The sequence below is a fragment of the Thalassophryne amazonica genome, chromosome 19 (genome assembly GCF_902500255.1).
Source record: "Thalassophryne amazonica chromosome 19, fThaAma1.1, whole genome shotgun sequence".
Lineage (NCBI taxonomy): Eukaryota > Metazoa > Chordata > Actinopteri > Batrachoidiformes > Batrachoididae > Thalassophryne > Thalassophryne amazonica.
Genome location: NC_047121.1, coordinates 12499701 through 12526892, shown reverse-complemented (window position 1 = coordinate 12526892; position 27192 = coordinate 12499701). Strand labels below are relative to the sequence as shown.

General features: G+C 46.3%; 1 protein-coding gene across 1 annotated transcript in view; it reads right to left on the bottom strand.

Annotated features, from left to right (window-relative positions):
- LOC117501062 (peroxidasin homolog) overlaps nucleotides 1-27192 on the bottom strand; it is a 187364-nt gene that overhangs the window by 18112 nt on the left and 142060 nt on the right. Inside the window, exons 16-19 of the mRNA XM_034159863.1 lie at nucleotides 7289-8295; nucleotides 6663-7159; nucleotides 5557-5691; nucleotides 3997-4205 (exon numbers count right to left, since the gene is read on the bottom strand). Of these exons, the coding sequence (XP_034015754.1) occupies nucleotides 3997-4205; nucleotides 5557-5691; nucleotides 6663-7159; nucleotides 7289-8295 (1848 nt within the window). The remainder of the gene's footprint in view (nucleotides 1-3996; nucleotides 4206-5556; nucleotides 5692-6662; nucleotides 7160-7288; nucleotides 8296-27192) is intronic.

Here is a 27192-nt window from a genome sequence, read left to right as displayed (position 1 = left end):
GTAGAAGTATGCAATTAAGGTCGGAAATGTAGTGAAGTAAAAGTGAAAGTAAGCTAAATTTAAAAAACTCAAGTAAAGTACAAAGTCTCCTAAAACGTACTTAAGTACAGTAGTGAAGTATTTTTACTTCGTTAGTATACAACACTGCTTAAAAGTCATACAATGTGATTTTCTGGATTTCTTTTAGATTCTGTCTCTCACAGTTGAAGTGTACCTACGATAAAAAATACAGACTTCTCCATTCTTTGTAGGTGGGAAAACCTGCAAAACTGACAGGGGATCAAATACGTATTTCCTCCACTGTATATCAGTACAGAGCTCTAGAGTTACAGTATGAGAGGAATTTTTTTCCCCTATATTTTAATGAATTGTCCCCATGTTTTGATGGATTTACTCTCATGTTTTAAATCCCGAGTAAATATTTCTGTGAGTCCCTCATTCATTCATATAAAGCTCAGTGCGTTCCAGCTGCCACCTGCTTAGGTCACCTGTACTTGGTGACAGTGAGGGTTGGAAACTTTACTCTAGCTTTGGGCAGGTACAGTGAATGTCCTACGTCGGGCAGAAAAGCTGGTGCTGTGGTCAACTGAGCTATCAAAGTTGGCAACAGGCCGTTTGAATGTCTCCTCCTGCACATACAGTACACGGGTGCTGGAAGCAGCTGAGGTGAATTAGTGAAGACTGAGTAATTATGATTTATCTTTCTTTGTTTTACATTTATTAAACAGGGACAAAGGTATTAAACATTACTTCATATAAAATATAAAAACAGATGTCTTGAATGCCGGTTTCTATCTAAGACTAATTTGCAACCCCTGTCCTTTGGTTAAGGACATTATCATAATAATATATAGATATATATGATAATGAGGAGAAAAAGAGCATTGGAACTGAGAAACTAACTATTAATTTTTCCCTCTGAAATTTTAAGTTATTTGAGCACTAGTGTCTGTTTTATTTGATTTATTTTCTCTTTTATTTTGGGGGGGGGGGGGGGGGGTTACAATGGAATATAAATTGAATTGTAACAATGGAAAATTCACTAATGTTTCTTGTAAAGCATTATAAACTAATTTCCTTCATGTAGGATGTGAAACTCTGATTAGATTCCTGTTTTATGACAATGAGCTTGTTTGACCATATAAAGTCTATTTAATTATTCTGTGCAGTTTTAGGCTAATTATGGGAAAACAATAATCCCCCCTGAAACCAAATAGCATCCAAGCTTTTGGATAATTGTCTCATATTCAAGAATTTAGAAAAGATTTTCCTTTAGGGCCCATTCACACTGTGAAGTGACATAACAGCAGCAGATGTGCATCTCAAATCATCGTCGTCTTATAATTCTCTGTGTATTAGCATTACAATCTCTTTGACCTTGTTCCCTAAGCTTATACCTTTGACCACTTCTTCTCAAAATCAACCCTCATCCATTCAAGTATCTGATCCAAATCAGAACAACACTGCTTACAGTTACGACATACATATACACACTCACAGATGGAAAGAACCACAAACAATGCTCCCAAAGTCCAAACCATGTTCTAATTATGCGACCTTTGACCCCAAAAAATACAGACGCCAACCTGAGTTCAACTAATTTCCACCAAATCTGCACCATTATTCACATCTGCAAGTTTAAAGCCATTAGTATCCTACATACGTAAGCAAAACACAACGAGAAACTGGTGAAAAAGGCAGATACAGAAACACACACACACACACGTGCCAATTTAGGTCAATGCGGTAAACGTTTCTCCTCTATGCAAAAATATACTACAAAAAAATTCAGACATGAAACAGGAAAATGTGCTGATGATGTGAGCTTGTTTCTACTTCAAACTGCTGAACTGAGACTGAGAGGCTCATTGTACAATCAGTGCATGTGCACGTGCCTGTGCGTCCTTTGTTCTCTTTGATATGGGAACAAACACAGACAAATTCATGCTCCAGTAGATATCTGGGGCAGGCAGAGCATCAACACAAACCTCAAACCTGAACCTGACAAAGAGCATTCATCCTGCCCCCACAGCCTGCAGTCTCAGGCTGACAAACATGCACGGGCATGCTCGTGCATGTTTGTATGCATGCTTTCATGCATGCTAGTAGTGGATGCTGCAGGCTCTCAAACACACACACATGCGCATGTGCATGCGTGCACACCTCTTATTGTAACTAATCCAAATACTGTGAATTATCTGACTACAGTTTAGTATCATCCACCAGATGAACATTTTTGGCAGCATGTTCACTGATGACCATCTCAGCGCTTCCTTTGTTATTTTGGAGAGAAAAAAGTGAGCACCACCATCAGAATGAAAGGAGGATAATTCAGAGGCAGCATGTGTTAAAATCTCTGAATACCATATCAGATCAGAAATGAGCCGGAATAAAACAACTGAACAGTCATGTGTGTTCACTGAGCTGGTCCATGACAGCAGCAGGGCATTCAAAGTCTTGCTCAAGGGTAACACAGTTGTGGTAATGAAGTGTCTTTTCCACCACCTGCACCACACTAATGTCCCTCATTCTCAGTTATCTCACAAACCTGCTGATCTTCCTGTTAGGAAACCACTTCATCCACTTCGTAACCGTGTTCCAGGTGAAAAAAGCAGCAGTAACCCGGATGAACTTTTTCACACTTTTCATCAGTGGTTTAGTGTAAAAGGAGTGCAGATTCTGGCAGCAGGTCACTAACTGGACGGGTACGTATGGTACCACCTCGACATGAGTCATACAGTGAGTCCATTTGCAAGGAATGATCCAGAAAAGTGTGTCTTTGAAAAAATGAAAGACAAGAAAGAAAACAGTAACCAGGATAGAAAGAAACATTCGAGAGTTACACAAAATACAGTGAAATGAGAACACACAGCTCACGCTCACATTTTTTTTTTTGAGCTCCCATCACGAAATGATTACAATTTTCGTGATGGGTTTTTTTTAACTCCAGGTTTTTTAAGACCGGGTTGGAACACAGCAGAAGATTCTGTGGTGAATAATCTTTTGGAGGCAGGGCAATGCTGCAGCTAACTTTAGCAACAATAAAGAGGTGATGCAAGAGGTCAGGAAGATCACGAGACATGGGACAAGATGTCTGTTTGGCAACAGCAGTGGAACAATGGTGAGTGTATACAGTGAGTACGTGATGAGAAAATGCAAGACAGATGTTTGACTGTAGCCAGGGTGCAGGTGGACAGATGGATGAGCACCCGGAGAACAAACCCACAGAACAAACCCGCTGAACAAACCTGCAGAACAAACCACAGAACAAACCCGTAGAACAAACCTGCAGAACAAATCCGTAGAACAAACCCATAGAACAAACCTGCAGAACAAATCCGCTGAACAAACATGCAGAACAAACCCGTAGAACATACCCGCAGAACAAACCCGCTGAACAAACCCACTGAACAAACCCGCTGAACAAACCCGCTGAACAAACCCGCAGAACAAAACCGCTGAACAAACCTGCAGAACAAACCCGCAGAACAAACCCGCTGAACAAACCTGCAGAACAAACCCGCTGAACAAACCTGCAGAACAAACCTGCAGAACAAACCTGCAGAACAAACCCGCTGAACAAACCCGCAAAACAAACCCGCTGAACAAACCCGCTGAACAAAACCGCTGAACAAAACCGCTGAACAAACCTGCAGAACAAACCTGTAGAACAAACCCGCAGAACAAACCCGCTGAACAAACCTGCAGAACAAACCCGCTGAACAAACCTGCAGAACAAACCCGCAGAACAAATCCGCTGAACAAACTCGCTGAACAAACAGTGGCAGAGAAAGTATCAAAACAAAAACACAAATCAGCTGAAACAGCATCACTGAGTGACATACAAGGTATTGAGAAAGGCAGGCAGACAGGCACATACACACACACATCCTCAATAACAAAGTGATCTTTATGATGTGTCCTGTGTGCCAGTGATCTTGACAGTGTTAGTTCTTTACATTTTTACATCCTGTCTGTCGCTGTGTTTGTTCTGACCTTCACAGCAGTCCTGCCACATGCGAATGTCAATGTGAGGGACCTCGTCACAGCTGCCGTAGCCGTGGGGCAGCTCAGCCACCCTGAAGACGTCCTGCTGGATACGCGTGATGTTGTCTCCGTTGTCACACAGCACCCTCGTCAGAGAGGCCTGTTTCAACTGAGTCAGCTGAGCGGGGGTGAACACACCCGGGTTTTCATACCAGAATCTGGAGACAAGAGTGCAAAAGATACAGGAAGTCACCCGTTTATTTTATTTTTTTAAATTACAGTAAATAAATGAATTACAAGAAATAAAGGGTGAAGAGATTTAACAACACATGCTGTTTTATATAAATGTCAAAAGCAGTGTAGATGTATGGCACTGTGCAGAGGCTTCAGAACAACAAAATAATGTGTTCCATGTTGTTTCTTCATCAACATGTCAACACTAAATCAAACGTCCAAACATCCCTGTTCCAAAAAAAAAAAAAAAAAAAAAAAAAAAAAAAAATCTAATGTAAGATCATTTCCTCCCTATTTCCATGAAGGAAACAATCAATTACAAACTACAATCAAGGGGAACAAATAAAATCCATTTATATGGGATGTTTCTAAAACAGCAAAGTGCTTCACAATAAAGAAACAAGTTTAAAAAGATACATTAATACAACATTTTAAACCGAAATTTTAAAAAAATAGAATTAAATAAAGGGAAGGCCTTAAAATGTGTGTGTGGGAGGATCAGGAAACACCTGGCGGAAACAAAAGAGGAAACCCGCTACATTCCTGAAAAATCAGAAAACACCAGGCTGATTAAGCAGCGATGTCTTCTCCCCATCTTTCATCTGTATTCGTGTGAACTCCTGCGCAGGTCGAGGCTGGTGTCGCCGGCAGCTGACACAAATGGAGTCAGCTTCATCCAGTTGTGGAAAAGGAGCGCCATGAAAGCTACCATATCCGTATATCAGGCGAGTGCCCAGTGCCGAGAAGCAGCCCACCGTCTTTTATGAAGAAAGCTGGTTAAACAGCCGCACCATAGATTTTTAATTAAATTGGTAAACATCCAGCCTAAATTAAATAATTCCGTGACCCCAACACATGGTACTGGAATCAAAGTTTATATTGAAATGTGCACTTATTTTGAAAGATCTCTTATTTTGAAGAAATATGTTGGCTGTGTTCGTGCCTCGGCCCCCCACACCCTCTTCAGGCAGAATTTTGTGCGGAATGCCCTGGGCACTCTCACGCAAAAATATGGTACTTAACCATAAACACACCAAGCAAGCCCATCATAAAGCAGCAGGAAAACAAACGGCGTACAACAGAAAGAAGAGCAGCAGCCACAGTAAAGCAAAACATGTTTATAAAAAAACTATGATACATTAGAGTACGCAACACACCAACAATAGTCATAAAGTCATAAAGTTGCTGTGACAACACGTTAACCTAGTTTGTAAAAGTCTGAGGCTCACTGGGTCCTCAGCCTTCTGCACAGCACTGTAAGTGGAAGCAGCCACTGGGCTCCTTTCATCGGGCTGATCGTTTGTGGATTAGGAGGTGGGCAGTGCTGAGGACTACCTGTCACCGTCTCTCAGACGTTTGAACTGCGTTGCCAGCAGACACATGAGCGTTGGCCCCACTCTACTGCCAGGGACCAGGTCTTCAGCCATCAAGGCAGGGAACAAGTCGATGTTCATAGGAGAGCCGTACAACCTGCCGGACAGCAAGATCAGTCAGAAACTGCACCGCTGCACTGCTAAGCCACGTCTACAGAACAGGGTGCACACTTCCTCCAGGTGTACATCTTCAACCAGAAGACACTGCCTCACAGTAATGACATGAGACATGTAAAGACTCAGGATGGGAACTGATGATTTATCAATGTTACACATGATTCTTGGCCTGGTCTGACTCTGTTGATTCCAGAACAGTTTACTTTGTGGAAATAAGTGAGACTACGCCAGTTTTCAGGACCAATTAAGCTGTTAAGATCAACAAAACTTTTTTCACATTGTCATTATGGGCTATTGTGTGTGGAATTTTGAGGAAAAAAAATGATTTTCATCCATTTTGAAATAAGGGTGTAACAATTAAAAAACTAGAAAAAGGGAAGCGCTGTGAATACTTTCCGGATGCACCGTAAGTAGTGTGAGGGCAAAACTGTGAAACTATCAATAGACTGCAAGTGTCAATGGGGAGAGTGTGGGAGAGGTATTCCCTCCCACAGGTGGTGGTCCAGGGGGCCTGGGAATATTTTGTTGAAAATGAGGTACCAAATGGTGCAATGCGCTGCTGAAGACCGCGAAGGCAATCAACTGAGTTTTATGCCGGATGCCCTTCATGACGCAACTCCACATTACATGGAGAAATGTTATTAACCATAATAATTATAATGACTATTTAGGCAGAACTTTTCCAGGAATCAAAGTACTAAATAAAAGAGGTGGTAATACTGAAAAAAGTGAAATTTATATTCCAGTGTAATTTATACTCTTGTGTGACTTTTTAGACAGACATAACTAATACTCTGGAAAATCTATATCAAACAAATAAATAAAAAACAAACAGAACTGGGCCATAACACCAACCGACAGACACAGAGAAGCCCGCCAGCACAACAATATTCTTCTAGCCATAGTTTGGTTTGATGAAGAGGTAAAACTGATGAACAATGCTTGTCTTACCTTTGCAGTTTTTCTCTAACATTAGGATTTTTAATCTCATTCCTCAAGTCATCAAAGCTGTGAGCAGCACTCAGGTTACAGAAAGTCCTGTAGTCATTGTATGATGGTATGCCATGATCCCTGCCCCTCTGTATATTCATGGCAGCTAGATCCAGAGCTACAGCATGGGCCATGGAGAAGAGCCTCTCTGTCAGCTCTGTGTTCAGCAGCTGTGTGGAAATACGCATTTTGCCAGCGACGCCAAAAAGCCCACGAAGGATTGGGTCAATGCCACCCTCATTCACAATGCGGTAAGGTGAGAAAAAGGCCCGGTGCAGAGAGATGTGTCCCTGAGGAATGGGCTGGAAGTCCTCGTCTAGCCTGTAGAGTATTGGATTGATGAGGGTGTGGCCAAAGCGGAAGGCGGCCGTAGCAAAGGCATTGAGGATGCCAGCATTAATATTGGGGTTGTACCCAACGTATGGCCCCATCATCTTCATGCCTGCTTCACCAAGGATCTAGGACATTGGAGACAGAATGAAACCTTTATTCCTATATCATTACTATTGTCACAATCACTGTTTACTAATGCCATTGTAATTGCTAATGTTATTAAGGAACAATGCAACTAAACTGATAACCGTTACCTTCGACAACCAGTGACTGTAGGTGATATGTTGCATCTGGGCTCCCACTATCTTCCTGGCCTCGTGGTAGATGGTGTCCCCATCCCAGTGAGGGTTCAGTCTCAGTAGCTCTGTGGCTATGCGGTTATGTTCCCTGAACCATACAGTGTGCATGGCGGTCAGACCCAGCTGCTCATTGGCACGGTGGTCACCAGCCAGGAAACATGGAATTGGACTCTCATTTTCATCTCTCATACACTCCGTAGGTGGCCCAGTGGCGAACGGAAGAAGTGGCTTCCCCGTTCTCTGAATAATACCTTGCCGGAGAAGGCCTCTTTGACTGGCCAAATCCCGTATTTCTTCAGATTCATGCCTTGAGCTCCCATAGACATTTGAAGCATCGATGTAAGAGGTCAGCTGGTTGATTTGTTCTCTTGGATATACGCTGTTCATGAGGAGAGATGTCATTCCACTTCCACACACAGGGCTGGATCGGACAAAGAACATACAGCGGGCACCACTTCGCAGCTGCCGTGGATCATTGGGTGGGAACTGAATTGGGAAACATGGTGGATCATTGGTACAGACCTGTGCACACAACTGGCCATCAGAGAAGCGGGACTGGCTCAGGGCTGCCACTGTTGAGTCCAAATCATGGTCTAGGAACTGCCCCCACTGCATTAGTATGTGTGTGTAGCGGTCATCGGGAGTGATAGTCTCTGTTCCGATCATAGTGGTGGACACCAACCTCGGCAACGGTAGCCTGTGTCCATTGTGCAGCCGTTCAGTGGCACCTCTTGGCAGATTAAAACCGTTATCATAGACAGACTTCAGTAGTCGTTCAAAAGCAGTGAGCGAGGCACCCCACATGGGATGCTGCAGGTTGTTGCAGGTACCATCATGACTGCGGTACTTCTGATGAAAGCAAATATCAGAGCAGTTGTTGAAGCGCCGATGGGCTGTGCAACCAGACAGGTTGGCAATCACATCCAGAAAACGAGGGGAAACCAGATCATTGTACCGAAATGCTGCAGGAAAGAAAAAACAATAAGGACTGAGAATAGAACTGAATGAAAAATATGAACTAAGATGATGTAACTGTTGATAGGCATTAGACTTGTTAAATAAACGGAGATTAGATATTTGAATACTTTGCTTAATGCACCATCTCAAAGCTGTGATTTGCACAAAGCCCCAGGCACCCCACAGACATCAAAATGAACATTATTACAGCTTGTGTATTCACACGTTTCTCACACATGCATAAGCTGTTTGAGCAGCAGACACGCTCATGCAGTGTTACAGATGCTGATAATGGAAAGATTCTTCCTTCCTGAGGGCAGTGGCTGCAGTCTTCACCAACCTGCCCGGACTTGTGTTGATATGTGAGAACTCACATCCGTGAGTCACATATCCGTGAAACAGGTGTGTGTCTTTGTGTGCATGTGGTTATGGTTGTGTGTGTAATTTATCTATGAGACTAAAGATGAGCACCTTTGCCAAACTTTAGGTAAACTTGCAGTCGTTGAGACATATCTAAAAATCAATCCCCCAACACCCGTTTTCTCATAAAATAATTCATAATGCAAACTGTACCATTCTGTCAGATTGGTTTTCTTCCTCCCCGGGTTTGCTGACAAGAAACACCAAGACAGAGCTGCACATGGGAGCAGTGGGGAGTGGGGGGGGGCTGTCTGTGCTTGATCTGATATGGAGAAGTGGAGGTGTTGCAGGAAGTAGGTGCTCCATTTCTTCGCCCCAGGGAGCTGCTGCTCCTGTAGAAGATCTGTTTATGTGCTTTGACACTTTGCGCGTAGATCCTACCAAGTCTGCCAGTTTCAAACTCACGACTCTTCAAGGGCTTGTCAGATCTGATTGGTTTAATTCACATTAGGCCACTCACACTCTGTGGTTTACACTGATACAGCCTGTTGCCTTTGTATGTGCGTCCTCCCTCTCCTGACGAAGATCAAATACAATAAAAACATGAAGATTACTTCTGCTGACAGCTGATGTTCAAAATCTCTTGGCCATTGGTTTGGAGCCAGTGCATTGATGAACTGGCGTAAATTGTTGGCATACGTCATGAAAACACTCCATTCATTCTCTGTTCCTGTTTCACATTCCACTATCTTTATTTTCTCTTGACAGCAACTCTAGCAAGATTATCTCAAGTTATTTGTTCTCTCTTCTCAAAATTAAACTCTCCACCCTCATTTTCACAAATGATGGAACTAACAAGGCAATAACAATAATACGACTCTAAATCACTCCTGTATCACACCTGTAATGGTACAGACTGGGCAGCCCGCCAGGCCAGAAATATTGTTTTTAAATAAGGCCAACAAGTGCTTGGATCAGCACTGCAGCACTGGGGATGGTGTTTTTTTCTGATCTAGTGCGCAAGCACACTGAGTGAAAGCACCTGTTGTGTGGATGTAGTACTTGTACTGATGTAACTGGCTACAAAGTCATTTCCACATGAAGATACAAATTAAAAGTCAGTGAAATATTATCTAAACTGTGATTCTTTTGTATGAACCAAAGGAATTTTGTGCTGCCTTAATATTGATAAAGTTATATACAAGTATGCTATACACGTAAAACTGAAAAATCCTGACACAGTTGGCGGACAATGAGAACAGTTTCAGTGTTGGGTTCTCTAATTTTAGATTTTTAACCACAGGAGAGTTGAAGGCTCAGTTCCCTGTCTCCTGTACAGGAGTCAAACCTTAGCTGCATTTCTTTTTGCAGTAAATTGAATGTTTCTGCTCTATGTGCCTTACGATTCATTAAAAAAAATTACGATTCATAAGAAACATAAAAAAATATTGTCTGACATTAAACTGGTCCATGACGCAAAAAAAGGTTGGGGACCACTGCTTTAAAGCATTTCCTGGGTTGATTCCGATTGGTTTAGTCCAATCAGACGTCTCGGTTTATCTGCTGACTGCACTCTATGTCAGGCAAAATTATCCAATGTACCACACTTTATGTACACCCCATTCCAAAACATGGACTCTGTACACAACTAACTCATTCAACCTTTGTGCTGTTGCATTTAACCTTCCATTACAATAAGTGCTTTTATGCTCTATAAATGCTCCACTTTTCTTCTTGGACCACAGGACGGTTTTCCATGGATATGTGGATGCAAACAAAGACGCTAATGCACATACACAACCAAACCAAACCATCCTTTGCCAAACTCACATGCATGATTAATTGAGACAATGTGTGCACAAACACAAACCATCTTAAAATCTGTCCCTTGCTTGACAGCAATTTTCGGTTAAGTGCTGCTTGGTGTGACATGGGACTAATAAAACTGTTTACTGGCACAAAGTTTACTGGTCCATGATTATGCTTCTTGGCCTTGGGTCATGCTTAAGAGAAAATGGCATACAGATGGGCTTATCCACAGCCAGATGTTGGATTAAACATGGACATGCATCAAACATATTAGCGATCATGAAGTACTATGAAATAATATGGATTTAAGGACTACCATCTAACATTATTAATACAACATAACCACTACGTTTGTACGTAGTTCGGTTGATTAAATGCCTTAGACGGCCAGATCCAGCTTCACCGGTCTTACAGGCATTACTGGCCTGCTGAGTGTCTCTGCTGGACGTGACTGCATGTGACAGCAAAGAAGGGAACTTGCACACTATATATTAGGGTGGTCTCAAGTATGTTCATTTTTTTTTGCAATCAAGGCCCAGCTGAATTCCCTGATTAACAGTAGACTGAGTAGAGAAGCTGATCAGACAAGTCATCTGCAGTCTGTGGTTGCAATAAAAACCTGCACCCTCTGAGACATTCAACGCACATTATTAATAATCATGACTATAAAGTACGAGGTCTATTAGAAAAGTATCCGACCTTATTATTTTTTTCAAAAACCATATGGATTTGAATCACGTGTGATTGCGTCAGACAAGCTTGAACCCTTGTGCGCATGCGTGAGTTTTTCCACTCCTGTCGGTTGCGTCATTCGCCTGTGAGCAGGCTTTGAGTGAGGAGTGGTCCAGCCCCCTCGTTGTTTCATTGCCAGGAAATGGCAGAATGATTTGGGCAATGAGCGGCTCCGTGCCGACGCGCGAAATCCTCTGCACGTCTTTCATTACAAAAACTCCTGTAACAGTGGAATGTCCCGCAAAAGTGCTATGTCCAGCTCTCTTGCCATTTCTGTGGTAGTCACACGATGTCCCGGATCAACACAGCGTTCAGTTTAGAAATGATCTGGTCGTTCCAGCCAGTCGATGGCCGCTCGGTGCGCCGCGCGCCCTCCGCCGATGTGGGCCGTCTTTAAAAAGGTTTTAACACGCCTTAATCCATGTGACGCCAACATAATCTTCACCGAAATCCATCTGAATCTTTCGAATGGCTTCCAACTGGCTGTCTCTAACAGTTTCTGAAAAAATTTTCATGAAGCAAAGCGGCAGTCTCTCAGCCATTTCACTGACAATAAAAATCCGACGAGGGGGGTGGACCAGTGCTCACTCAAAGCCTGCCCATGACGCAACCGACAGGCATGAAAAAACTCACGCATGTGCACGAAGGTTCAAGCTTGGCTGATGCAATCGCACGTGATTCAAATCCATATAGTTTTTGAAAAAAATAAAAAGGCCCGTTACTTTTTGGACAGACCACGTATATAGGCCCCTCTGGCCCATACTCTGAATTCTCAGATGAATTTGGTGAGTTCATCTCTAACTTGTCAACTCGTGCAGATAACATTCTGATTATTGGTGACTTCAACATTCATATACATAAGCCTTCTGATCCCCTCTGCAAATCATGTATGGAAATTATGAATGTATTAGGATTCCAGCAATGCATTCAGGATTTGACACACATTAATGGAAATACCCTGGATTTGGTTCTTGCATGTGGTATTGCTGTCACAAATATTGACATCATACCTCTCGCATCTATGGTCTCAGACCACTCACTTATCAGGTTTACAGTTTTGCTGCCGTGTTTTGTGGAACAACAGCCTTATTTATCATTGCGGCGACACAATAACTCCTCAACTACAACTGAACTCGAAACTAGACTGCCTGATATCTTAGCTTCATGTTTGGAAAATGGCCACTCAGTAGACAGTCTTGTGGATAGTTTAAACTTAGTGCTTAAAATTACACTCGACATGATTGCGCCACCTTTATTAAAACCACGCCCCCCAAAACAGTCACTTTGGTTCAATGATTACTTGCGTGACCTCAAACATAAGGCTAGAGGTCTAGAACAGAAATGGAGTAGTTCAAAATTAGAAGTATTCCACCTTGCATGCCGTGATGCTATCTTAGATTATAAGCATGCACTACTGGCTACAAAGCGGGCCTATTACTCTGATTTGATCAACAAAAACAAGCAGAACTCAAAGTTCTTGTTTGACATATTGGCAACACTTATTCATGGACAAGCACCTGTAGTTCACTCTCCGTTTACAGCACAAGATTTCTTGGATTACTTTGAGAAGAAAATAGACATCAGGTTAAACATATCCCAGCATGCCTTAACCCAGCCACTACACCCTGCTATTGAGGTGGGTGCCATCACTGAGGCACTACTTAGATTTACAGAATTTGATAGTATCTCACAAGGCGTGCTGACAAAACTCATAACGTCTACACAAAGCACAACCTGTTTATTTGATTCTATACGAACAACACTGTTGGTATAGGCCCAGTCTTGGGCCGACTGTGCTGGAAATAATTAATCTGTCATTAACCTCTGGATCTGCTCCTAAATGTTTCAAATCTGCAGTGCCTAAACCATTACTTAAAAAATCTAATCTTGACCCTAGTATGTTGAAAAAAACATAAGCTGATGTCAAATCTATCATTTTGCTCTGAAATGCTGGAAAAGGTGGTTTCACAGCAGCTCGTAGACCACCTTACTGAGAATAATCTTTTTGAGCCACTGCAGTCTGTTCTTAGAAAATATCATTCCACAGAGACAGCGCTCACTAAAGTGGTGAATGATCTTCCACTTGCAATGGATTCAGAGACCATATTTTCGGGTTTCCCACAGTCCAGCATTAGGGGTGTCCTATTGGTTCAAAAGGCTAATGCCATACATCTGACAGGAAGCACAAAGGTTGACCACATTATACTCATTTCGGCATATCTTCACTGGCTTCCTGTCCCAGAGAGATCAGATTTTAAGGATCTGCTACTAACCTATAAAACTGTTCATGGACTGGCCCCTTCTCTACTTAGCTGACCTAGTTAAACCCTACGTACCAGCCCGGGCTTTGCATTCTCAGGATGCAGGACTACTTTGTGTCCCTATGGTGAATAAAAAGTCTGTGGGTCACAGAGCTTTCTCTTATCGTGCCCCTGTTCTGTGGAATGTTCTTCCTGTGTCAATAAAACAGTCAGATTCTGTAGAGACTTTAAAGTCCAGACTTTTTTTTCCCCCTCTGCATATATAGTAATGGTAAATGCCACATTGGCAGAACCATTTCTGAACATTAATACACATATATGCAATTTATTCTTGCAAGACAGAAGGTATATAGTGCGTGAGTGAACGTGGTGTGCATGTGTGAACCCCATCCGCCCTTCCTGATCAGCCTACAACCTCCTACTCAAAGCCAACTCACAACTTCTGTCAAGGGCTGTCCACCAAAACAACACAGACAGACAAGAACAAAAGACAAGTGGTGAAGGCAGTAACTGAAGTGAGACACCGAGGAGATGGGGCCCCAACTATACAACATACCAGGCCAACCACCACACATGAACAAACAGTGACAGCAACAGTCTGTTGTCTAATTAGTGAAGATCCATACCCTAATCTAGGACACCAGAGTCTTGATTCCCCTTGAGAACACCCAAAACCGAATTGTGGTGACGGCCACAAACACGCAACCAACCACACACAGAGACCCAGATCACACCTAAATATACGATCACTACTGTGGCTGGTGTGTTGGGCCAAGACTGTTGTGTGGGTCGCTGAAGAGGAGGTACTGCTGGCCCACCACCACCAGAGGGCGCCCTGCTTGGACTGCGGGCTCCAAGCACGAGAGGGCGCCAGACCCAGAAGAAGTGACAGCTGTCACTCATCCTCTGCACCAGCTGTCACTCGTTCATCATCACCACCATAAAAGCCGGACTGCAACTCCACCTCCCCGCCGAGAAATCGACTACCATTACCAAGGTAATTTCTCTGTGAACTTAAGACTGTGTATCTGTCTAAACTCTTCTTTGCAGCTGTTTTCCTGTCGGTGAGACTCGTCTGTGGAGGTGGCGTTTGAGGTGTTCAGCGACGGCTTCGCAACACCTCCCACCCAGATAAGTGCTCAAACAGGAGCTGCACGAGTGTGTGCTTGGAGGTGGAGGCGCTTCCTCACTCGTTAACTGTGGATTTACTGAGTGTGCGGACTCACACTCACTCATCATATTTCTGCTTTCTGCCAGCAGTACCAGGGTCGACAGCCGAAGACAGAGGCCACCTGGGGACTCGGGACTTGGCGGCTCCGGTGTTCTTCAGACCGTTGGTGGTGGAAGCCGTGTGGGACGCAGCTTCTCTCTCGTCGGGGGTTTTCTATCTTCGAGCCTGCCCACACGTCACCTGGTGTTAAATTGACTGTGCAGATTACAGTACGTTTCGTTGTGTATTATCGCAACATTAAATTGTTACCTTTTTGGCTTATTCATTGTCCGTTCATTTGCGCCCCCTGTTGTGGGTCCGTGCTACGACACCTTCCCAACAGGATTTCTCGGCCATCGTCATGGATTCCGAGGGGCATCAACCCGAGCTTGAACGGCCAATGGGAGAGCCAGGAGCGCAGGCGTCAGCGGGAGGCGTGTTGAGTGAGCTGCAGCAGATCTTAACCGCCTTCACGGCTCGGTTAGATTTAGTGACCGAGCAGAATGTCCTCCTTAATCGGAGGGTGGAGGCTCTCACCGCCAGGGTGGAAGCGCGCGATCAGGGCGCTGCTGCAGCCACTCCTCTGGCTGGTCCTGTATCAGACGTTCCACTGGTCATTCAACGAACCCCCCCACCATCCCCTGAAGCATACATAAGCCCTCCGGAACCGTACGGGGGCTGTGTCGAGACGTGCGCGGACTTCCTCATGCAGTGTTCGCTCGTCTTTTCACAGCGCCCTGTCATGTACGCATCAGACGCTAGCCGGGTGGCTTATGTTATTAATTTGCTTCGAGGAGAGGCACGCACATGGGCTACGGCGCTTTGGGAGCAGAATTCACGGCTCCTAACGTCTTATACTGGGTTTGTACGGGAGTTCAAACAAGAGTTTGATCATCCCAACAGAGGCGAGACCGCTTCGAACGTGCTGCTGTCGATGAGACAGGGGCGCCGTAGCACAGCCGAGTATGCAGTCGACTTCCGCATCGCGGCAGCGAGGTCCGGCTGGAATAACGTTGCGCTCCGCGCCGCCTTTGTAAACGGACTGTCCCCGGTCCTTAAGGAGCACCTACTGGCTAAGGAGGAACCGCAGGATTTTGACGGGCTTGTCGATTTAGTTATACGCTTAGACAACTGTTTAAACGAGCATCGTCGGGAGCAGGCCGGGGGGCGTGACCGGGCACGAGCCGTCCCTCCCCCTTCCGGTTCCGACAAGGTGACGTCGTCCCCACGCTTCACTGCCAGAGAGCTCCGTGTGGCTACAGCCCCCCCTGCTGAGGAGGCTATGGACACGAGCAGGGCCAAATTAAGATCAAATATCAGACAAAGGAGGCTGGCCCGCGGGGAGTGTTTTGTCTGCGGCTCTTGCGAGCACATGCAGAAGGACTGCCCCCAAACAGTCAAACTACAACGCCCGTCCTTAGAAACTGGGCTAAGGGTGGGCCATAACACGCACGCGGGAAAACCCCGCAAATCTGCACGAATCCCAGTAACAATCCTTTGTGGGGATTTAACCCTTCACGCCCCAGCACTGGTAGACACGGGGTCTGAAGGGAATCTGCTGGACAGCAGATGGGTAAAGGAAGTAGGGCTCCCTCTGGTGGCTCTGCCGACACCATTGCGGGTGCGAGCACTAGATGGCACCCTGCTTCCATTAATCACACATCAGACACAACCAGTGACTTTGGTTGTGTCTGGGAATCACAGGGGAGGAGATAGTGTTCCATGTAACACCTTCTACCTCCCGAGTGATTTTGGGCTTTCCACGAATGGTGAAGCACAATCCCCGGATAGATTGGCCGTCCGGGGTTGTCACGCAGTGGAGCGAAACCTGCCACCGGGAGTGTTTAGGATCCTCGGTCCCTCCCGGCACTACGGCTAATGAGGAGGTCAAAGTCCCCCCCAATCTATCGGCGGTGCCAAAGGAGTACCATGATCTTGCTGACGTTTTCAGCAAAGATCTGGCGCTCACTCTTCCCCCTCACTGACCGTATGATTGTGCCATCGATTTGGTCCCGGGCGCTGAGTACCTGTCCAGTAGGTTGTACAACCTCTCACGTCCGGAACGCGAATCAATGGAGACCTACATCCGGGACTCCTTAGCTGCCGGGCTGATCCGGAACTCCACCTCCCCGATGGGTGCTGGTTTCTTTTTTGTGGGTAAAAAAGACGGCGGACTCCGTCCATGCATTGATTACAGAGGGCTGAACGAGATCACGGTTCGCAACCGATACCCGTTACCTCTGTTGGATTCAGTGTTCACGCCCCTGCATGGAGCCCAAATTTTCACTAAAATGGATCTTAGAAACGCGTACCACGGGGTTCGGATCCGGAAGGGAGACGAATGGAAGACGGCATTCAACACCCCGTTAGGTCATTTTGAGTACCTGGTCATGCCGTTCGGCCTCACTAACGCCCCCGCGATGTTCCAAGCTTTGGTAAATGACGTCTTGCGGGACTTCCTGCATCGGTTCGTCTTCGTATATCTGGACGATATACTCATCTTTTCCCCGGACCCTGAGACCCATGTCCAGCATGTACGTCAGGTCCTACAGCGGTTGTTGGAGAACCGGCTGTTTGTGAAGGGCGAGAAGTGCGAGTTCCACCGCACTTCTTTGTCCTTCCTGGGGTTCATCATCTCCTCCAACTCCGTCGCCCCTGATCCGGCTAAGGTTGCGGCGGTGAGAGATTGGCCCCAACCAACAAGCCGCAGGAAACTACAGCAGTTCCTAGGCTTTGCAAATTTCTACAGGAGGTTCATTAAAGGTTACAGTCAGGTAGTTAGCCCCCTGACTGCCCTGACCTCCACCAAGGTCCCCTTCGCCTGGTCGGATCGGTGCGAAGCCGCGTTCCAGGAGTTGAAACGCCGGTTCTCGACTGCACCAGTTCTGGTGCAGCCTGATCCTGATCGCCAGTACATAGTAGAAGTGGACGCCTCTGACTCAGGGATAGGAGCCGTGCTGTCCCAGAGCGTGGAGGCTGATAAGGTTCTCCATCCTTGTGCCTTCTATTCCCGGAGGTTGACCCCCGCTGAACGGAACTATGACGTCGGCAATCGGGAACTTCTTGCGGTGAAGGAGGCTCTTGAAGAGTGGAGACACCTGCTGGAGGGGGCATCGTTGCCCTTCACGGTTTTCACGGACCGTCGGAACCTGGAGTACATCCGGACCGCCAAGCGGCTGAACCCCAGGCAAGCCCGCTGGTCTCTGTTCTTCGGGCGCTTTGACTTCCAGATCACGTATCGCCCCAGGACCAAGAACCAAAAACCAGATGCATTGTCCCGGGTGCACGAAGAAGAAGCCAAAGCGGGGCTGTCGAACCCCACCGAGACCATCATCCCCGAGTCCACTGTCGTGGCCACCCTCACCTGGGACGTGGAGAAGACCGTCCGGGAGGCCCTGACAAGGAGCCCGGACCCGGGGACTGGCCCCAAGAACCGACTGTACGCCCCACCAGAGGCAAGAGCTGCCGTATTGGACTTCTGTCACGGGTCCAAGCTGTCCTGTCATCCCGGAGTGCGTAGGACCGTGGCAGTAGTCCAGCAGCGCTTCTGGTGGGCGTCTCTGGAAACCGACGTCCGGGACTACGTCCAGGCCTGTACCATCTGCGCCAGGGGCAAGGCAGACCATCGGAGGACGACGGGCCTCCTCCAACCCCTGCCAGTGCCTCATCGCCCCTGGTCTCACATCGGCCTGGATTTCATCACGGGCCTCCCGCCGTCCCAGGGCAACACCGTGATTCTCACGATAGTGGACCGGTTCTCCAAGGCGGCCCACTTCGTGGCCCTCCCGAAGCTCCCGACGGCCCAGGAGACGGCAGACCTCCTGGTCCACCACGTCATGCGGCTGCATGGGATACCATCGGACGTTGTATCAGATCGTGGTCCCCAGTTCTCTTCACAGGTGTGGAATAGTTTCTGCAAGGAGCTGGGGGCCACCGTGAGTCTCTCGTCCGGGTACCACCCCCAGACCTCTAGATCTGCTCCTAAATGTTTCAAATCTGCAGTGCCTAAACCATTACTTAAAAAATCTAATCTTGACCCTAGTATGTTGAAAAAAACATAAGCTGATGTCAAATCTATCATTTTGCTCTGAAATGCTGGAAAAGGTGGTTTCACAGCAGCTCGTAGACCACCTTACTGAGAATAATCTTTTTGAGCCACTGCAGTCTGTTCTTAGAAAATATCATTCCACAGAGACAGCTCTCACTAAAGTGGTGAATGATCTTCCACTTGCAATGGATTCAGAGACCATATTTTCTGGTTTACCACAGTCCAGCATTAGGGGTGTCCAATTGGTTCAAAAGGCTGCTGCCATACCTCTGACAGGAAGCACAAAGGTTGACCACATTACACTCATTTCGGCATATCTTCACTGGCTTCCTGTCCCAGAGAGATCAGATTTTAAGGATCTGCTACTAACCTATAAAACTGTTCATGGACTGGCCCCTTCTCTACTTAGCTGACCTAGTTAAACCCTACGTACCAGCCCGGGCTTTGCATTCTCAGGGTGCAGGACTACTTTGTGTCCCTATGGTGAATAAAAAGTCTGTGGGTCACAGAGCTTTCTCTTATCGTGCCCCTATTCTGTGGACTGTTCTTCCTGTGTCAATAAAACAGTCAGATTCTGTAGAGACTTTAAAGTCCAGACTTTTTTTTCCCCCACTGCATATATAGTAATGGTAAATGCCACATTGGCAGAACCATTTCTGAACATTAATACACATATATGCAATTTATTCTTGCAAGACAGAAGGTATGTAGTGCGTGAGTGAACGTGGTGTGCATGTGTGAACCCCATCCGCCCTTCCTGATCAGCCTACAACCTCCTACTCAAAGCCAACTCACAACTTCTGTCAAGGGCTGACCACCAAAACAACACAGACAGACAAGAACAAAAGACAAGTGGTGAAGGCAGTAACTGAAGTGAGACACCGAGGAGATGGGGCCCCAACTATACAACATACCAGGCCAACCACCACACATGAACAAACAGTGACAGCAACAGTCTGTTGTCTAATTAGTGAAGATCCATACCCTAATCTAGGACACCAGAGTCTTGATTCCCCTTGAGAACACCCAAAACCGAATTGTGGTGACGGCCACAAACACGCAACCAACCACACACAGAGACCCAGATCACACCTAAATATACGATCACTACTGTGGCTGGTGTGTTGGGCCAAGACTGTTGTGTGGGCCGCTGAAGAGGAGGTACTGCTGGCCCACCACCACCAGAGGGCGCCCTGCTTGGAGTGCGGGCTCCAAGCACGAGAGGGCGCCAGACCCAGAAGAAGTGACAGCTGTCACTCATCCTCTGCACCAGCTGTCACTCGTTCATCATCACCACCATAAAAGCCGGACTGCAACTCCACCTCCCCGCCGAGAAATCGACTACCATTACCAAGGTAATTTCTCTGTGAACTTAAGACTGTGTATCTGTCTAAACTCTTCTCTGCAGCCGTTTTCCTGTCGGTGAGACTCGTCTGTGGAGGTGGCGTTTGAGGTGTTCAGCGACGGCTTCGCAACACCTCCCACCCAGATAAGTGCTCAAACAGGAGCTGCACGAGTGTGTGCTTGGAGGTGGAGGCGCTTCCTCCCTCGTTAACTGTGGATTTACTGAGTGTGCGGACTCACACTCACTCATCATATTTCTGCTTTCTGCCAGCAGTACCAGGGTCGACAGCCGAAGACAGAGGCCACCTGGGGACTCGGGACTTGGCGGCTCCGGTGTTCTTCAGACCGTTGGTGGTGGAAGCCGTGTGGGACGCAGCTTCTCTCTCGTCGGGGGTTTTCTATCTTCGAGCCTGCCCACACGTCACCTGGTGTTAAATTGACTGTGCAGATTACAGTACGTTTCGTTGTGTATTATCGCAACATTAAATTGTTACCTTTTTGGCTTATTCATTGTCCGTTCATTTGCGCCCCCTGTTGTGGGTCCGTGCTACGACACCTTCCCAACAAAGACAAAAGAACAGAACCTTACCATATGACATGGACCATTCCGGCACGTCAGAAGCCATACGGCCGGCCACGACCAATGACGGAAATGGGTCTAGGACGCAGGGCCCAAGGAGAAGGCAGGAGAAAAAGGGCAGCGGAAGGGCACAGGGGCCAGGAAGGGCAGCCCCCAGAGCCACTGGGGCAGCACAGCAAACCAACAAGGGAGCAGCCCGATGGCACCGGAACGCACCCCCGACAAACCCCCCGCATGGAGGCACAGGGAGCAGCCCCATACACAAGGGAAGCACGCAGGGCGCCGGCATAAGCCCACCAATGGGGGGACCACCAAGGCCCTGGCCCACGAAGGCGGGAGCGAGCGGCAGCAAAGACGGGGGCAATGGAGCCACTGCAACCGGATCCAAAGCATGGGCAGGGACCACCGAGCCATACGAGGGCGGGGCCCGGCCCCCAGACAAGAGGCGAGACCCAACCCCCGGGGCCAGGAAGCACACAAGGCCCCCCCAACACCCAAGTCCCCCCAGCGTAGGCAGGAGGACCCCTCCAAACTCCCCCCAGCCCCCAATCCACCTCGAACCCCACCCCAGACACCAAAGCCCAAGATCAGAAGACCACCCGAGCAAGGCGGGACATCACCCCATGGAGACCAGTTCAGTTCAGTTCCACTCTTGCTTGCCTCTACTGGTGGTTGGCTCTCACTGCGGTATTGTATCACTTCCTGTTCCGGAGCACAGCGGTGTTTTTCTGTATCTGTTAGCTGTTTAATCTGCGCAGTTAGATTGATCTAGTTATCTAGATTACGATTTGTTTCCCAGTGTAATCTTTACGTGCCTTAACTAAAGCACTCCTTCTGCTGAATCACCTCTAAATTATTTACACATTATTCACTTTGCGTGTTTTTAGGAATCCGCTAGCTTAGCGTAGCTACTAGCTCTTAGCCGATTTAGCATGGCGGCTTCTCCTGTCTCTCCCGCACTTTTCTGCTCTGGGTGTGAAATGTTTAGTTATTCCTCGGCCTCCTTTAGCAGTAACAGTACTTGTAATAAGTGTAGCTTATTCGTAGCTTTGGAGGCCAGGCTGGGCGAATTGGAGACTCGGCTCCGCACCGTGGAAAATTCTACAGCTAGCCAGGCCCCTGTAGTCGGTGCGGACCAAGGTAGCTTAGCCGCCGTTAGTTACCCCCTGGCAGATCCCGAGCAGCCGGGAAAGCAGGCTGACTAGGTGACTGTGAGGAGGAAGCGTAGCCCTAAACAGAAGCCCCGTGTACACCGCCAACCCGTTCACATCTCTAACCGTTTTTCCCCACTCGACGACACACCCGCCGAGGATCAAACTCTGGTTATTGGCGACTCTGTTTTGCGAAATGTGAAGTTAGCGACACCAGCAACCATAGTCAATTGTCTTCCGGGGGCCAGAGCAGGCGACATTGAAGGAAATTTGAAACTGCTGGCTAAGGCTAAGCGTAAATTTGGTAAGATTGTAATTCACGTCGGCAGTAATGACACCCGGTTACGCCAATCGGAGGTCACTAAAATTAACATTAAATCGGTGTGTAACTTTGCAAAAACAATGTCGGACTCTGTAGTTTTCTCTGGGCCCCTCCCCAATCAGACCGGGAGTGACATGTTTAGCCGCATGTTCTCCTTGAATTGCTGGCTGTCTGAGTGGTGTCCAAAAAATGAGGTGGGCTTCATAGATAATTGGCAAAGCTTCTGGGGAAAACCTGGTCTTGTTAGGAGAGACGGCATCCATCCCACTTTGGATGGAGCAGCTCTCATTTCTAGAAATCTGGCCAATTTTCTTAAATCCTCCAAACCGTGACTATCCAGGGTTGGGACCAGGAAGCAGAGTTGTAGTCTTACACACCTCTCTGCAGCTTCTCTCCCCCTGCCATCCCCTCATTACCCCATCCCCGTAGAGACGGTGCCTGCTCCCAGACTACCAATAACCAGCAAAAATCTATTTAAGCATAAAAATTCAAAAAGAAAAAATAATATAGCACCTTCAACTGCACCACAGACTAAAACAGTTAAATGTGGTCTATTAAACATTAGGTCTCTCTCTTCTAAGTCCCTGTTGGTAAATGATATAATAATTGATCAACATATTGATTTATTCTGCCTTACAGAAACCTGGTTACAGCAGGATGAATATGTTAGTTTAAATGAGTCAACACCCCCGAGTCACACTAACTGTCAGAATGCTCGTAGCACGGGCCGGGGCGGAGGATTAGCAGCAATCTTCCATTCCAGCTTATTAATTAATCAAAAACCCAGACAGAGCTTTAATTCATTTGAAAGCTTGACTCTTAGTCTTGTCCGTCCAAATTGGAAGTCCCAAAAACCAGTTTTATTTGTTATTATCTATCGTCCACCTGGTCGTTACTGTGAGTTTCTCTGTGAATTTTCAGACCTTTTGTCTGACTTAGTGCTTAGCTCAGATAAGATAATTATAGTGGGCGATTTTAACATCCACACAGATGCTGAGAATGACAGCCTCAACACTGCATTTAATCTACACTCAACAAAAATATAAACGCAACACTTTTGGTTTTGCTCCCATTTTGTATGAGATGAACTCAAAGATCTAAAACTTTTTCCACATACACAATATCACCATTTCCCTCAAATATTGTTCACAAACCAGTCTAAATCTGTGATAGTGAGCACTTCTCCTTTGCTGAGATAATCCATCCCACCTCACAGGTGTGCCATATCAAGATGCTGATTAGACACCATGATTAGTGCACAGGTGTGCCTTAGACTGCCCACAATAAAAGGCCACTCTGAAAGATGCAGTTTTGTTTTATTGGGGGGGATACCAGTCAGTATCTGGTGTGACCACCATTTGCCTCATGCAGTGCAACACATCTCCTTATAGAGTTGATCAGGTTGTCAATTGTGGCCTGTGGAATGTTGGTCCACTCCTCTTCAATGGCTGTGCGAAGTTGCTGGATATTGGCAGGAACTGGTACACGCTGTCGTATACGCCGGTCCAGAGCATCCCAAACATGCTCAATGGGTGACATGTCCGGTGAGTATGCCGGCCATGCAAGAACTGGGACATTTTCAGCTTCCAAGAATTGTGTACAGATCCTTGCAACATGGGGCCGTGCATTATCCTGCTGCAACATGAGGTGATGTTCTTGGATGTATGGCACAACAATGGGCCTCAGGATCTCGTCACAGTATCTCTGTGCATTCAAAATGCCATCAATAAAATGCACCTGTGTTCTTCGTCCATAACAGACGCCTGCCCATACCATAACCCCACCGCCACCATGGGCCACTCGATCCACAACATTGACATCAGAAAACCGCTCACCCACACGACGCCACACACGCTGTCTGCCATCTGCCCTGGACAGTGTGAACCGGGATTCATCCGTGAAGAGAACATCTCTGCAACGTGCCAAACGCCAGCGAATGTGAGCATTTGCCCACTCAAGTCCGTTACGATGACTAACTGGAGTCAGGTCGAGACCCCGATGAGGACGACGAGCATGCAGATGAGCTTTCCTGAGACGGTTTCTGACAGTTTGTGCAGAAATTCTTTGGTTATGCAAACCGATTGTTTCAGCAGCTGTCCGAGTGGCTGGTCTCAGACGATCTTGGAGGTGAACATGCTGGATGTGGAGGTCCTGGGCTGGTGTGGTTACACGTGGTCTGCGGTTGTGAGGCTGGTTGGATGTACTGCCAAATTCTCTGAAATGCCTTTGGAGACGGCTTATGGTAGAGAAATGAACATTCAAAACACGAGCAACAGCTCTGGTTGACATTCCTGCTGTCAGCATGCCAACTGCACGCTTGCTCAAATCTTGCGACATCTGTGGCATTGTGCTGTGTGATAAAACTGCACCTTTCAGAGTGGCCTTTTATTGTGGACAGTCTAAGGCACACCTGTGCACTAATCATGGTGTCTAATCAGCATCTTGATATGGCACACCTGTGAGGTGGGATGGATTATCTCAGCAAAGGAGAAGTGCTCACTATCACAGACTTAGACTGGTTTGTGAACAATATTTGAGGGAAATGGTGATATTGTGTATGTGGAAAAAGTTTTAGATCTTTGAGTTCATCTCATACAAAATGGGAGCAAAACCAAAAGTGTTGCGTTTATATTTTGTTGAGTGTATTATTAGACTCTATTGGCTTTGCTCAAAAAGTAAATGAGTCCACCCACCACTTTAATCATATCTTAGATCTTGTTCTGACTTATGGTATGGAAATAGAAGACTTAACAGTATTCCCTGAAAACTCCCTTCTGTCTGATCATTTCTTAATAACATTTACATTTACTCTGATGGACTACCCAGCAGTGGGGAATAAGTTTCATTACACTAGAAGTCTTTCAGAAAGCGCTGTAACTAGGTTTAAGGATATGATTCCTTCTTTATGTTCTCTAATGCCATATACCAACACAGTGCAGAGTAGCTACCTAAACTCTGTAAGTGAGATAGAGTATCTCGTCAGTAGTTTTACATCCTCATTGAAGACAACTTTGGATGCTGTAGCTCCTCTAAAAAAGAGAGCTTTAAATCAGAAGTGCCTGACTCCGTGGTATAACTCACAAACTCGTAGCTTAAAGCAGATAACCCGTACGTTGGAGAGGAAATGGCGTCTCACTAATTTAGAAGATCTTCACTTAGCCTGGAAAAAGAGTCTGTTGCTCTATAAAAAAGCCCTCCGTAAAGCTAGGACATCTTTCTACTCATCACTAATTGAAGAAAATAAGAACAACCCCAGGTTTCTTTTCAGCACTGTAGCCAGGCTGACAAAGAGTCAGAGCTCTATTGAGCTGAGTTGTTATATGGCTGGGGGGGCCTGGCTGCCGGTTTGTTTCTGTCTTTTGGTTTTCCTCCCAGGTGGCGTGCGTTTGGGACTGAGTGGCTGTGTTGCTGAGGCTGTCAGGACCTCACCCTGATCACCTGCGACTCGTCAGGACTCACAGCTGTGGTGCATCTGGATGGATTGGAACATGTTGGCATTTAAGCCTGGAGTGCACAGTGTGTATTTGCCAGAGACTCGACCTTGTGACCAGACGGGTGAGATCGTCGTCTCGGGAGCCATCTCATCAGCAGCGGATGCTGAGAACGTCCAGGTTTGATGCACAGTCTGTGAAAGAGGAGGGGGTGAGGTTTCACGCTCGTCAGCACACTTCCTGAGGTACGTTAGATTTTGTGACTAACAGTTATACAGTCAGTAAATGTGGTGTCCCTCACACCTTATTGTATTGAGCTGTTTGTTAGTCATGTATCAGCTTCCACTGCAGTGGAGTTTTGTGAACTGGATGTTCCATGCCTGCAGGTTGGGAAGCTGATCAGTAATCAAGCCAGGAAGTGTTTGCTGTTTGTACACCTTTAAGTGTTCTGTGTGTAGAGTGTGGACTCACATAATGGTTCCTTCTTTCACAGACTCGGTTGTTGCGGCCACCTGGGGGGTGTCGGCGGGGTCCTTGGGTCCGAAACAGCTTCTGGCTCCGGACCGTTAGCGCTGCTGGGAGCGCACCACGCCAGGCCGCACCTTTTTGTTATTATATTATCACTGTTATGTATTAAATTCAGTTAGCCTTTGAACCGTGCTCTGCTTATTTCATACTGGGTCCTTCAAACGCTGGTCGGTTCTCCGAGCTGCGTCCGACACATAACATGAGTATTCCATTAACTTTAACTAGTAATGACTTCATGACTTTCTTTGCTAACAAAATTTTAACTATTAGAGAAAAAATTACTCATAACCATCCCAAAGACGTATCGTTATCTTTGGCTGCTTTCAGTGATGCCGGTATTTGGTTAGACTCTTTCTCTCCGATTGTTCTGTCTGAGTTATTTTCATTAGTTACTTCATCCAAACCATCAACATGTTTATTAGACCCCATTCCTACCAGGCTGCTCAAGGAAGCCCTACCATTATTTAATGCTTTGATCTTAAATATGATCAATCTATCTTTGTTAGTTGGCTATGTACCACAGGCTTTTAAGGTGGCAGTAATTAAACCATTACTTAAAAAGCCATCACTTGACCCAGCTATCTTAGCTAATTATAGGCCAATCTCCAACCTTCCTTTTCTCTCAAAAATTCTTGAAAGGGTAGTTGTAAAACAGCTAACTGATCATCTGCAGAGGAATGGTCTATTTGAAGAGTTTCAGTCAGGTTTTAGAATTCATCATAGTACAGAAACAGCATTAGTGAAGGTTACAAATGATCTTCTTATGGCCTCGGACAGTGGACTCATCTCTGTGCTTGTTCTGTTAGACTTCAGTGCTGCTTTTGATACTGTTGACCATAAAATTTTATTACAGAGATTAGAGCATGCCATAGGTATTAAAGGCACTGCGCTGCGGTGGTTTGAATCATATTTGTCTAATAGATTACAATTTGTTCATGTAAATGGGGAATCTTCTTCACAGACTAAAGTTAATTATGGAGTTCCTCAAGGTTCTGTGCTAGGACCAATTTTATTCACTTTATACATGCTTCCCTTAGGCAGTATTATTAGACGATATTGCTTAAATTTTCATTGTTACGCAGATGATACCCAGCTTTATCTATCCATGAAGCCAGAGGACACACAC